Source organism: Caretta caretta, chromosome 3, assembly GCF_965140235.1.
Source record: "Caretta caretta isolate rCarCar2 chromosome 3, rCarCar1.hap1, whole genome shotgun sequence".
Classification (NCBI taxonomy): Eukaryota; Metazoa; Chordata; order Testudines; family Cheloniidae; genus Caretta; species Caretta caretta.
This window is the reverse complement of record NC_134208.1, coordinates 102,035,680-102,050,167: the sequence shown is the minus strand read 5'-3', so window position 1 is coordinate 102,050,167 and position 14,488 is coordinate 102,035,680. Positions and strand designations below refer to the sequence as shown.

At 43.8% G+C, this 14,488-nt stretch overlaps 1 protein-coding gene and 1 long non-coding RNA gene across 2 annotated transcripts in view; one reads left to right on the top strand and one right to left on the bottom strand.

Annotated features, from left to right (window-relative positions):
- Positions 1 to 175: 175 nt before the first annotated feature.
- On the bottom strand, positions 176 to 2,666 carry LOC125634168 (uncharacterized). The gene is made up of 2 exons (XR_007355814.2): positions 2,529 to 2,666; positions 176 to 1,572 (listed from the first exon to the last, which is right to left on the bottom strand). It is a non-coding gene; the product is annotated as an uncharacterized LOC125634168 (long non-coding RNA).
- A 52-nt stretch (positions 2,667 to 2,718) lies between these two features.
- STX7 (syntaxin 7) overlaps positions 2,719 to 14,488 on the top strand; it is a 44,743-nt gene continuing 32,973 nt past the window's right edge. Inside the window, exons 1-2 of the mRNA XM_048844538.2 lie at positions 2,719 to 2,857; positions 11,774 to 11,927. Coding sequence (XP_048700495.1) covers positions 11,843 to 11,927 — 85 coding nt within the window. The 5' untranslated portion in view covers positions 2,719 to 2,857; positions 11,774 to 11,842. The remainder of the gene's footprint in view (positions 2,858 to 11,773; positions 11,928 to 14,488) is intronic.

Below are 14,488 nucleotides of genomic sequence, written 5' to 3'. Positions count from 1 at the left end.
CCTCATGTGTATTAGAAAAGTTCTCTAAAAAGTGTGTAGGTTGGGTGTGGGAGGTGTTAAACACTGTGGTACAAGCCAAGCTCAGCTCTGAGAATTTCCATGTATTCATTCAAATTCTAAAATCTGTGTGAAACTCAGAAGGTGCAAGCACAGGATTAAATAAAACAACCACAAAAAAGGTCCTTGACACTTTTAACACTTTAGCACAGATTTAAAGAACACACAAGATGAAACCTTTTAGTTTCCCACAGCTCTGCCAATGCATCTTTACCAGCTCTAACATTTCTGGCAGTGTATTTTTAAAATAAGCAAGCAAAGATTACAAATTTGTTGTCACGTATTTTCATGGAAAATATTGCTGTTTATTTTCAAGACTTAAGTGTTGACTGACTTGGAGTTTTGCACTCATGATTTTTTTCCTTCAAATCCTCAGATTCTATTATTTATTCAAAATGTAATGACTGAAGAAATCAAGATTTGTAACAGATTCAGAGATAAAACCCTAGGGGTCAAGGTTATGCACAGACAGTGTGGGTGGGTAACAGGCAGAAAGCTAATGTTGTTTATGTTTAAGTCTATGAGTCTTTCACAGAGGTCACAGAAGTCACGGATTCCGTGACTTTCTGTGACCTCCATGACTTCTGCAGCTGCTGGCTCAGGGGCTGCCCAAACCAGACAGCCCCAGAGCCAGCAGCAGCAGTTTGGGTGTGTGGGAGGGGGCGATGGCCAACGGGTTGAGGAAGGGGCATGTCCCTGCAGCTCCTAGGTGGAGAAGGGGCCAGAGGAAGGCTCCGCGCTGCATGCTGCTCATGCCCACGGGCCCCTCCCCATCAGCTCCCATTGGCTGCGGTTTGCAGCCAATGGGAGCTGCAGCAGCTGGTGCTTGTGGCAGGAGCAGCGCACAGAGCCTCCTGACCCCTCCGCTGCCTAGGAGCTGCAGGGACGTGGAGCCAGGTAGGGAGCCCCTGCCAGCCCCGCCAACCCTTCCCCCCCAGCAACAGGGAGGGTCCCGGGCCACACTGCCTGGCCCCCACCCCCAGCGGGGTGCCCTGGGCCAGTTCCCCCAGCACCCGCAACACCCCCAGAGTGCACCCCCCAAAGCACCCACAGTCCCCTGCCCAAGTTTTAGTCACGGGTATTTGTAGTAAAAGTCACGGACAGGTCACAGACTGTGAATTTTTGTTTACTGCCTGTCCGTGACTTTTACTACAAATAGCTGTGACTAAAAGGTAGCCTTATTTATGGTGCCATCAGCCACCCTAGCGGGTGTGGAGCAACAAGTGGGCCTGTTGTTGAGACCTGGTCTTCAAACCCAAGTGGAAGAGCTAGCCCAGAAAGGGGGTGGTGCATGCGGCAGCTACTTAATCTGTGGCATTGTGTCTCGCTGTGCCATCCTGCTGGGGGAGTCTTGTTCCACATCACCTTGTACCCCTGGATCCTTTGCACTAGGACAAAGTAGCCCAAGGGTGATGATAATCAGCTCCACTCCACAGCCAGGAACTTTGCTGCAGAAGATGTGGTCCAGGCTGTACTGCAGGACTGTGCTCTAGACTCTTAGCTGCAGCATCCCTGCTGAGAAAGAGATGGTTGAGTAGTTAAAGGGGTAACAGATCCCGAGCAATGAGGATCCAATCCTCCTAGGATCCCTTATGATGATGCCTATCTGTGGCAGGGGTGGTGAGCTGTATGGGCCTGTGGTGCTCCAGCAAATTCATGGCCCGGCTCCACCAATGTTCGGGGCCAGGTCTCTCTCCTGGCCCTGCCTGCCGCCCATGCATGCCCCCTCCCCCGAGCATTCCTGCCAGCCCTAGGCAGCAGGCAGCTTCCCCCTGCAGCTCCACACTGCGCTTCCTTGCCAGCTGCTGCTGGCTGAGGCGGCTGCTGCGCCTGTGGAGGGAGGAGGCGCATAGCAGCCCCCCGCCCTGGCAGGCAACTCTGAGTCCACTCTGAGGGAGGTGGGGGGCTTATCCTGGCTGGACATTCTGAGCAGCAGCCTGCGGGGGCTTGAGTGACTGTTGTGCCGGGGAGGAGGGGGCAGTGAGAGCCCTTCCCCCCCCCCCCCAGCTCACTACTGCCAGCAGGGAGAGGGCTGGGAGGAGTCCTCCTGTCTGGCCCCCGTCCCCAGCCCCGGGGCAGCCTGCCTGCTGCACCCCAGACTCCTCATCCCCAAACCCTTTCCTGCACCCCAAACCTCTATCCCAGCCCAGAGCCCGCACCCAACCCCCTCCCAGAGCCCACACCCAGCACCCCAACCCACCTCCTGCACCCCAACCCCTTGTCCCAGGCCAGAGCCTGCACCCAGCACCCAAACTCCCTCCCAGAGCCCACATCCCTCCTGCAGTCAAACTTCCACCCAGCGCCTGCACCCCTAACCCCCTCTTGCACTCAAACCCCCTCCTGCAATCCGACCCCCTGCCCCAGCCCAGACCTTGCATCCAGCACCCAAACTTCCTCCCCGAGCCCTAGGCAGGTGTGGTCGGGGGGAGGGACTTGGACTCGCTCTGGGCGCCACCAAAAATTATACAAACCTGCCGCTCCTGCCTGTGGGGACAGGGAGGCACCCGCTTCCCCATTATGGAGCCGCCCTACGCTGGCCACAAGCCCCAGCAGCTGCACCCACAGCTCAGCCCGGTACGGGGCGGAAGGCGGCTGCTTTCGTCGCCACTCCTCACGACCGGGCCAAGCAGAGGGGGCGGGGCCGGCGTCCCCAGCCCCGCCTCTTTTCCCGGGGACTTCTGCCGCAGCCGCGGGAGCGGCCGGTCAGCTGAGAGGCGGCGGCGGCGGCGGCTGCAGTGCGGGGTCCGGAGCCCAGCTGTGCTGGGGGCGGGGCGCTGGGAGGCAGAGCTGCTGGGGCCCGGTAAGAGGCGCCTCGGGGAGCCTGGGGCGCAGCGGGACTCGCTTTTCCCAGGGGGCGCCGCCCTGTTCCCAGCCGCTCTGCGGCAAGGGGGGCAGCCGGGGCCGCCCTGCCCGCCAGGCGAGCCCCCAGGACTGCCCGCGGGAGAGGGAGGGGCCGCGCTGAGGCGGCGGCGGCGCCCACGGGAAGGGCTTAGTTCCGCGTTCCCGGGGCCCTCAGCCCAGTTGCTGCAGTTCCGTGCGCCCTGCCTCTCCCCGCAGCCGGCTGGAGAGCGGGCAGCCCTCGCTCTGCTGGCGGCCCCGGGAGCGTGGAGCGGGGCAACCCCCGCCCCAGCCCTCCACCTCTCGGCCTGTTTTCCCCGCGCCGGGAGTGGCCCATGGCCGGAAGGTGCCTTGCACGCCGAGCGTGCTGGACGAGGGACGCGTTCGGGGGCGGGCAGGGCTTGTGAGGTGCGGGCGCGTGTGCGCCTCCTACTTCCAGAGAGACCGGCTTAGGACACGCCAAGCCAAAGCACCCCCACCCCACCCCCTTCTGCCTCCTTTAGCAGCCCTGCCGTTGTTGCGAGGGTAGAGAATTGCGGCGTTCCTGTCTTCTGCCTGCGCCAGGCGCTTCATTGGAATCATGAGTCCAGTGCTACCCCCAAAGCTGCTTGACCGTGGGACTTCTGCCTAAATCTTGCCCTGCTCTCCTGCTGCCTGGCTTCTGCTATAGTCTTAACCAACACACACATCCTTGTAGGTATCCCTTTTTAGGGGTTGCCTACACAAACAGTTTTCAGCAAGCTGGAGCATAAAGCTGCCTTGCAGTAGCCTACTGCGCACCAACTGCCTGTGCGGGCACGAAAGGGTTCATTGTGTACGTTAATCTGCTTCCGTTTCAAAGTGGGATAGAGCAAAGCGTACAACTGAGTTTTTAGTATGCAGCAGCAGGGTCCACATTGTGCACGGCAGGCTAGCGTGGTGTGGGTTTACACCCCAGTTATCTGCACTTATTTTGAAGCAGAGTCCTTTTCCCTTTTTCCCCTACTTCCCCTTCACCCTCTTAAAAGCAGGCATTGTAGTGTTCTTTGGAAGTTGCTGGACTCTCTGTGTGCAGGAAGTTAGCATGTGAAAGCCTGAGGAAGAGAATCCTTCATCTTGTGCTCGTTATCACATTCAAGATTTGTGGTGTTAAGCATATATTTTTGTGTAAATAAGCTAATGTGCTCAAAGTCTGCTTGGCCTGTTGTCACATAAGATAATTTGTGATATGTTGCAGCTATCTATGTTCCTACAGAGAGATGGGGGTCTTGAATACATTCATAGATTCCAATGCCAGAAGCACACAGTTGTTTTCAACCAGAGAGAAACACAGGCCATAGAATTTCCCCCAAATAATTCCTAGAACATATCTTTTAAATTAGAAAAACAGCCAATCTTAACTTAAATTTTTAAGTGATGAAAAATCCACCCTGGCCCCTTGGTAAACTGTTTCAATGGTAATTACTCTCACTGTTAAAAAATTATGCCTTATTTCCTGTCTGAATTTGTCTAGGTTCAACTTCCATTGGATCATGTTGTTTTCTTTGCTTGATTGAAGAGCCCATCATTAAATACTTGTTTCCCCATGTAGATATTTACAGACTGTAACCAGGTCACCCCGTAACCTCTCTTTGTCAAGCTAAATAGATTAAATTCTGTAAATGGAGTCATAAAGTGTGCTGAGGGTATACTCTTTCCTTAATACTATGTCTTCAAAGTAATGGTTTTGTTCTTCTGTTACTTCGGGTTGTTTGCCCCAAAGTTTATAAATTTTCCTCTTGAAGAAGCTAGTGTCACATTTTATTTAAATAGCTTACTTTGGGGACAGTTTTCTGCTGAATTGTTCTTTATTTATATTGTAGTAGTTTCCAGAGGCCCCATGGGGGCCCAGTTGTGTTAGGTGCTGTACAATTAGCACAATATTTGGTGAATTTTAATACAGATGATATTCAGTGGTCCTTGTTAGTGCCTAATTCCTTACATGCATGAGTCCTGTTGTTTCAGTCCTGGGCTATTTCTGAGTAAAACATATTAAAGGAGATGGAAATATTATAATTAAGGCTACAGTTTAGTCACGGGTATTTTTAGTAAAAGTCATGGTCAGGTCATGGACAATAAACAAAAATTCATGGCATGTGACCTGTTCATGACTTACGTTATAAATACCCCTGATTAAATTAAAAGCCGCACCGGCTCCTGCTCACTTGGTCCTGGGGACTGTCTGAGTAGTGGCTGGTGCAGCTGGCCCCAGGGCCGCTCCAGCAGCGGCTGGTGCGACTGGCGTTATTGGAAAACCTGGCAACTGGCTGCAGAGCTGTTCCAGGAGGAGCTGGTGTGGCTGTCCCCAGAGCCAGCTGCTTGGGGGACCCTAGGGTCAGCCACACCGGTGGCTGCAAAAGTCACGGAATGTCACAGAATCCGTGACCTCCATGACAAACGTAGAGTCCTAATTAAAACACATATACCCATAAAACTATAACTTATTTTACTTAATTGACTGTGCAAATTAGGTCCATCCTTTAGGCTTCTGGCATGATGCTAATATGACCTTGGCTGAAAAATTTGCGCACCTCTTTGCTACAGTACGAGAAAAGAAAAATTGACAGTATCTAGAAACAAAAGTTAAACGTGACTGGTTTTATTGTCCACTCTGAAATGCAAATAAGTAAACTCAGTGTGTGTGTTTTGTTTTGTGTTTTGTTTTTTATGGGAAAACCTCAGAGCAAATGTTCATTAAATGGATATATTCATTAGTTACCAGGATAAGTGTACAAACAGTGCAAAATACTCAACACACCCGACCAATTGAGCTGCAATGTATATATCTGGACAAGGATTACTGACATGATTCACAATTGCATTAGTTGTTGAAGGAGAACAAAGTGTCTGAGCCTGGTATTATCTAAACAAATGCTGCTAGTAAAAATAATCAATTCTTAAATACCCTAAACTGAAACTGAAAGTAAGTTATTCTGAAACAATTTAGTGAGGCTTCCCCTAAATGCACAAAATGGAAACCATATCCTTCCATAAAATATTTTGTTTCCCCTCATGTTTTTCATGTTTAGCTATTTCCAATAAACAGTTACTTCCATGACCCACATTGAGGACAGGTGGGGTTTTACATGTTAGCAGAACTAACTTTTTAATCTGAGGAGGAGCTCTTAGAAACAGACCTTATTATACTTTATTATAGTATTTCTTAGAGGCCCTAATTGTGATCAGGGCCCAACTACGCTAGATGGTGTACAAATATGTACAGACATTATCTGCTTCAAAATGAGTACGGGATAAGAAATCTGATACTGCAAGATAAACTGCAGGTTCTTATTGCATCATATTTTCCTCCACCCTTTCTTGGTCTTCACTGTCAACTATACCAGCTTTACTGGCTCTTTGTTTTCTTCTTCCACTCCATTTTTGTACCTTTTTCCATGCTCTCTGATCTCCTGATCCTATTTAGCCAGGCCTCCAATCAGTTTCTTTTTATTCAAATCTATCCTAAAGACTCAGTTGTTCTGTGAGGCTTGCAAATGCTAACCCAGACAAATGTCTCCTCCATTCTGTGTGACATCAAAAGAAGAGAAAAGTTGGAAGGAAGGGTGGGGGAAGAAAATCAAATAATAAGCGCAGTATTTATTTTTTGTTAAGAACAGTGCTTATGAATAAAATCACCAGTACTTAATAAATGTTACATGACCCATGTGACTGATTCTAATTCCATCCTGATGTAAACAGAGTTAATTCTGGAGAAGACTCCTACTAAATCAATTAACCTATTGCACAGTCTGATAACGAGCAAATTTAGCTTTTTAAATCTTCATACATTCAGCTGGGAGTTGAAGTTAAGAGTGTCATTTTTTTCTTCTTTGTATGTCTGGTATATCTTATAAACTTTAAATTGAATTACCTGAGTGTCTTGATCCTTAGGACCTTTTAAAAACATACATCCTGTTATGTATTTTAATTTGAATTGAAAGGAAACAAAAACATTGCAAACTCTCCTACCATGTTAACTTGATAACTGGGTCAATTTATTTCACTAAAATACTATCTCTAGACTTTGCGAAGAAGGTCAAAGGGGTCCCAGATATTGACTATCTCAGGGACCTGCCTGTAGGATCATTGCCATCTTTTTATGTATGACTGACGCTGTAGTATTTTGAGAATGTATTGGAGAATTAAGCAGGCTGACTTATTGTATTCACTTTGCTCTCATGCTGCAATAATGATGGGCAAAAGTGAGGTTTTCAGCATCTTTAAAACTTACTTTCTTCTCAAATGTCTCAGAACTTAGTTCTTCTGTTTCAAAAGCTGATTGTAGAAAGGGATTTGGTTTTTAACTTTTAAAGGGGAAAAAATAACAATTTTGTTTACATACATACTCTGGGTTGAGAACTCCCTCCCTCCCCCACTGGAAAAAATACTGATCTCTAATAAGGTGAAATGTTTACTCATAACTGCTTGTTGCTAAATATTAGGAGTCAATTGTGAGGATGTGTCTGACTCCTAGACCTAGGGAACGTTTGTAGTACGGTGTAGTATACTGCTCTCGTCCCTTCACTTGCTTTTTTTTTTAGGCTCATCCTAACAAGAATTTATGTATTCTTTTAAAAAATAACAAAACAAAAAAAATTACCTATTCCAAAGTGACTGCTAAAGGTAGTAACAGGTGCTGGGCTGGTATGGATGTACCTGTCGGTTCATAGATATGGTTCCCATTTAAACCACTGCAGAGTCAAGAACATCTTGATTGCCTTTTATTTTAATATATCAAAATATTATACAGACAATGGTGAAACCTGTATGAATGAGGAGGATTGAGTAATATTTTGTTGAAGTAGTGTGAGTATAGCAAGACAGTAATCTTTCTACAGCTAAGGTTACAACGTGGGGTTGCCAACTCCGGGAAGCTATTCCGGGAGGTTTCTCCTCCCCTCCTCCCCCCCCCCCCAAAAAACAAACAAACAATAAAACATGATGTAATGTCATTTTCTTAAAATATCCTATTAAAATCTCTTGGATTGCTTTCAGTAGTTACCGGGAGATCGATGCTGATGCCGATTCCGGGCCAGGCCTGGAGGGTTGGCAACCCTATTGCAGCAGGTTTCATTTTGAGCCAAATTTTCCTGTAAATATTTTGTGCACCTGTTTAAAAAATGGTTACTGAAAGTGAGAACTTGTTTTGGAAGTTTGAAGAAAGTTGAGCAAAATACTTTTTCCAGCTAAAGAAACTTTAAAAAAATAACATTTCTTTGAAAAATGGTCAGATTGCTTGTGGTGGAGCTGATACTATTCAGTGTAAAGGTGGTAGAACCTTACTCAGCAAGGAGTCCCACTGACTTCTCTAGAGCTACTTATTGAGTAAAACTCTGATCCTGCAAGACTCAGATATGCTTAACTTTAAGCATGTGACTATTTCTATTGAAGTCAATGACTGCTCGTATGTTTAAAATTGTATGCGGATAAATTTTTTGCAAGGTCAGGACCTAAATTGAAAAGGAGTACTTGTTGCACCTTACAGACTAACAAATTTATTTGAGCATAAGCTTTTGTGAGCTACAGCTCACTTCATTGGATGCATGCAGTAGAAAATACAGTGGGGAGATTTTTATATACGCAGAGAGCGTGAAACAATGGGTGTTACTATACACACTGTAACAAGAGTGATCAGGTAAGGTGAGCTATTACCAGCAGGAGGGGAGACAAATGTTTTGTAGTGATGATCAAGGTAGGCCATTTCCAGCAGTTGATAAGGACCTAAATTGTCACTTAAACTGTAAGGTCCTTGGTAAATAGTTCTGATTATGTCATACATAGGCTAGTTTTCAAGAAGATCCTTCTGCTATATAGTCAAAAGTAGCAAACCAGTAAACAAGGCATGAGACTCAATAATTGAAACTGATTTGCTTTTGGGGGAAAATATTTTTGTTGTCAAAGCTGAAATCTAAAACTTGATCTGTGCTTCTCCCATCAGTGCCTGTCATAGTGAGCTTTCAAATGTGGATATTTTCTATTTAAATGTGGAGTCCTGTGCAACATGTAAGGGAAGGAAATCCAGGCACAAGGCAGTTTTTTAGCATGTAAGGCCTAACAAGAACCAATGGCTGGAAGCTGAAGCCAGACAAATTCAAGTTAGAAATAAAGTGCACCTTTTTAACAGGGATGGTGATTAACCATTGGAACAAACTACCAAGGGAAGTGGTAGGGTCTCTCCATCTCTTGATGTCTTCAGATCAAGACTGGATGCCTTTCGGGAAGGTATGCTTTGGTAAAACACAAGTTATTGAACTCAATACAGGGGTAACTGTACGAAAATATGTATCCCAAAGATAAGGCTGGTAGGCAGAGGAGACAGATCTCTCTCAGGTGCTGACCCCAGTCTGTAGAACTAAGGACTATTGCAAACATTGCTCCATTCTGGTTTGAATGGAAAGTGCCCTTTTCCAACCTTGTCTTCTCAAAGAACAATATACAACACATTAACTTATTCACTTCAGAGTAACAGCCGTGTTAGTCTGTATTCGCAAAAAGAAAAGGAGTACTTGTGGCACCTTAGAGACTAACCAATTTATTTGAGCATAAGCTTTCGTGAGCTACAGCTCACTTCATCGGATGCAAACTGTGGAAAGTGTAGAAGATCTTTTTATACACACAAAGGATGAAAATATACCTCCCCCCACCCCACTCTCCTGCTGGTGATAGCTTATCTAAAGTGATCACTCTCCTTACAATGTGTATGATAATCAAGTTGGACCATTTCCAGCACAAATCCAGGTTTTCTCTGAATTTTGTTTTCTCCTGCTTCTTATAAACTAAAGCACAGGCCATAAAGCTTCCATTTTCATCCGGCCTTGCAGTTTCTGTCTTATGCTCCTTTGGGGTATTTCTTGAGGAATTTGTGATATTGACTGAGAGGTGGTAGTTTTTGAATGGCCCTCTGAAGGTTGTCAGTTTCAGCTGACAGTCTAGAGCAGAATTGCCAGAATCTACTAGCTTTGTCTACTGAGGAGAATACTTTTGCAACAGTTGGTCTTAATGCAGTTGGGGCATTACTGTATTTAAGATGCTTCCCCAGTGTGGTAAATATTGTTTATATCGACTCTAAATTGTCCATCAAAAGCATGCTCACTGTTGTGTGTGTTTGGGGCTACTAGATACTATGATAGTACAATCATTGTGCTAGGCACAATGTAAACATACAAAAAAGCTGGTGCCTGCCCCAAATAGCTTACACAATCTAAGTGGTGTTGGTGTGAGAATCTTTTCAGTCACACGTACTTAGCTGAGATGTCATCCCATATATTGCCACCTCATTTATTTACTATTTCGTTTCCAGTCTTGATTGGAAACCTAGCTTTTCTTTCTTGCCTTCACCGCTAATCTCTTTTAATGTATGTACAAATGTATAGGGAGCCAGTCTGTATGAAAAGTGCGTTGTAATAAAATAACCATTTAACCTGTTCTCACATTGTGCTGACCTGTATCCTTTATTTATACTAATGTAATCAGGCTTCTCTTGCTGTCTTACAAAATTGAGTAAAGATGAAGAAACTTTCATTAGCTGTTCTTACCAGCATCTGGCATTGCTCTCAAAGTTTGAGCAGGGTCACCACTTCTTTTAAAGATCTGATTTTCAATGTGTCTCCAACTGGACATCCATTTCTGAAAACTGAGACCAAAAGCTCTTAAAACAGAATGATTGTGTTTATGTACACTGTGAGAAATGCATTTAACCTATCATTCAGTAACCTACTTGTCACTAATGAAAAATTCACCTGTATTTATAGTCTTATAAACTGAATTGTTGAGTATTTCCTTGAGGTCCCCAAACTGGGTGGTGTGGAGGCATGTTGTGGGGGGGCCCAGGAGCAGAGGGGAGTGTACCCCACAGTTTAGGGACCTGTGCTCTATATAATGTTTCTCTGAGTGTAGTTTCAGTTATGCTTTAAGGGCTCCAAACAGCAATTAGGACCCCGTTGTACAAGCCACTGTACAGTCACCTAGGTTATGAGGGCACTAGGGAAAGCAGTGTACACTTGTAAAAGATTTTATGTATGTTTATGCTGTATAGCGAAGATTGTCTTGTAAAAGATTCATGTAAGGCTTGTTTTGATGAGATACTTTTTCAAAATTATTGTAACTAAAAATTCAGGTAGTATCCCTAGGTTGCACAAAAACGTCTCCATTTTGAGCAATAGTGTCATTTACACTGGGTAAAATGGCCTGTCCGAGCACTAAAAGGAAAATCAGGTTACAGATAAGACTACAAGAGTTAGAATCTCTAGAGAGAAAAGCCTAAAAAAAAATGTTATGGACAAGTAGTCAGAAGACAGAGTTAAAGTAGTTAAAGTTGCAACAGAGACTTCAATTTTCATGGGGAGTAAAGTGTGAATATTTCTAATATATTCATTTTCTTGAATTTCTAATGTAGTTTCTCTGGATAGAGTTTCTGGTGTTTTTTTTTTTTTTTTTTCCAATTTATGAGGGTTTCCTTATTTGTATGGGTAGGAAAAATCTTATATTAAACTTGACAGATTTGACCTAATTGTTCTCATAGGAAGCTGTTTCTGTGATTTGCTGATTCATAGATTACAAGCCCAGATACGACCATTGTGATCATCTAGTCTGATCTTCTAATTGACAGTCATAGTCACAAAATCTCAGGCCTATGTCATGTAACAGGCTCTGAAATGGTTTCACATCCTTCCTTTAGTTTGAGAAATCATTCTCTAAAATGCCCTTTTCAAAACAGACTTACTTGGTAAAGGCCAAATAGGATTGTATGGTGGAGTTTCATGTTGTTGGAGTTTTTCAGTCTGTGTGCGCTCTAACCTGATAAAATGCATTATGGACTTGCAGAATTACCAGTGTATAACTACTTACTTTTTATTTTTAGGTGCCTTCACTTGATGAAATTCTGACCTTCTCACACCTTTGATCTTCTTAGTGGACAGTCTATTCAGCCATGTCGAACAGTACAGGCATTGATGGGGATCCAACCCAGCTAGCTCAACATATAACTTCTAATATCCGAAAGATCACCCAATGCAGTAAGTTGAATGAATTAATACATGTTCTTTTAAACTAATCTATTGAAAATACTTTCAGGCCTGTAGCTATCCAAAAAATTGTGCTGATGTTAAAGAAATGCTATCGGTTTGACAGGTTTCAGAGTAGCAGCTGTGTTAGTCTGTATCCGCAAAAAGAAAAGGAGGACTTGTGGCACCTTAGATAAATTTGTTAGTCTCTAAGGTGTCACAAGTACTCCTTTTCTGTCAGTTTGAGAATCCCATTTCTGTAACTTTTTGTACCTTCTGTGCTTGTACATAACGCTTCTTAAAATTATTGGCATTTGTTCCCTTTTTTTGTGTGTATACTGAGAGCACTTCGTGTTTTGTCAATTCATTGTACATTGTTTCTCCCTTCCTGAAAAATCTCTAAGTATCATCAGGGGAAGAGAAAGATGCTACATATTTTAAAAGTTGAGGGCATACTATTTAAAGGGTACTCTCCGTATCTGGATTAAAAAAATTAACCTGACACGGTTCTTCTAATGGTATTAAACCACACATGCGATGTTGTGTGTGGCTCACATTTTAAAATGCCTTTATGCGCTAACTCTTGATATTGACTCAATAAGAGTCTGCTGTTTCAGTTTTTGTCTTGGGAAAGAGACCAACAAAAGTACTAGCTTGTGATAGTGGCTTTTGTGATGAGCACTGCCGCTCACTAGGATCACCAACTCATTTCATGTAGGTCATCCCCTTTTAACCACTCTGGAGTGTCAGGCAACCTAAAAGTGGCAGAGAAAGGAGGAGTGATCTTTTTCACCCACTCTCTATTATTGTTACAAAACTCTAAATCATTAGCACCTCTGTCCTTGCTTTTTTCCTTGTAAAGAGCCTAGTTTATATTAAACATAAAATTATGTGAATGTAGCCTTTTGAGTTACTATTAGAATTCTGTATTTCTATCTTTCCCCTCTTATAACTTGCATTTATTTATTTTATTTATTATTTTTTTATAACAGAATAAAATAATCCCCCTAGAAACAGTTTCTAGCTCACAGATTCTTAAAGGGTTGTAACTGTAATTTCAGTAACGAGTGAGATTGTAATACAGACAACGATCTAATACAGGTGACTTTCTTCCTTTTTCTTGTTTATATAAAAATTAAATTCTTCCTTTTATTCATAAACCACAGATCTGTAAAACTTGTTTTACTCCCATAAATAACTCAAGCAGTTTTTCAGGTGCTTCCTCACATACAGCAACCAACACTTCAGAGCCTCTGTAAAGCAAAAAATATTATTGTAGAGTAACCCTCTTGGTGAAGCTGCTGCTGATGGTTGAAATTAAAGCACTAGCACTGACCAAAACTTGCAAATATAGTTGCCTAGGGATATACTTAGCCACCTAAATAAAGGTGGCTTGATTTGTTTGTTTCCTGAGGTGCTGTACACCTATGGTTCTCATTGTGACTTCAGGGAATTGTCCTGCATTGGGGGGGTGGGGGAGGGTGCGAAGGAAATGAAGCCCTGGTTTTTTGGTTAGCCTTGTAACTAGGAACTTGATGGTAAGTTAAAATTCCTGGTGGTCAGAGTGAGAGTGGGAAAACCATAAAAGTGAGAACAGCTTTGGTGCTGGAGTAACTATCTGTGTGGAAGTAGCTATGAGAAATCCATTTGTTCTTCCATACCAGCACAAACTTCCCTCAGTATTGTGTTGAGGGAAGTTCTGGGTGTGTAGAGAGAAGAATAGTTCAGTCTGATGCAAATAATTGTATAGGCAAGATATTTCTGAAAGTGCACAAGACCAGGTTCTGCTGCTCCTCTTCACACGGAATAACTCTTTACTGTGCGTCGAGACACTGGGTGAAATCCTGGCCCCAGTGAAGTCAATGGGAGTTTTTCCATTAACTTCAGTGGGGCCAGAATTTTACCTCTATCTCAGTGGGGCTACATATACTAGTCACCATGAGTAAGGATGGTAGTATATGGCTCAGTTCTGGACAGAAGGGTGATTTTTTTGTTTGACTCTTTTGTTTGTATGTGAGTGCACTGCTGGGTAGTTTTAAATCCAAAGTGGTTGAGATTTGTTCCTACTCCTTAAAAGAAAAAAGAGTTATGTGAATCAAATCGCTCAAACCACATGGAGGTCTTTAGCTTACTGGCCTAACAAAAGAAACCCACAGCATCAAGATACTTTTAATTAATCGGTGTTTACTAAAGGAACAGCCATTTTAAAACACCAGTGGCTTCAGAGATCACATGCTCAATTGAACGACAGCTTTAGTGAATCTGGACTGAAATCTCTTAATGCATTCAGAATACAAAGATAGAAAATATCCCCTGTTAAGTTTTTCTTATTAACTTCTTTGATTATGATGAGCTTTCTTATTCATTCCTCGTTGTATATGTTTGGAGAGCAACAAAAATCGTATTGTTGTACTGTAAAACACCTTGCCTCATATTTAAAGAACCATTTCACAAAACTATCCTCAGCCAAATTTCGGGATGTTGGAATAGATAGGGAGCAGCAGACAGGATAGGGAGTAAGCCTGAATGTGGTGTGTGTGGGTGCATGTGGACTTATTTTGGGTGCTAGAAGG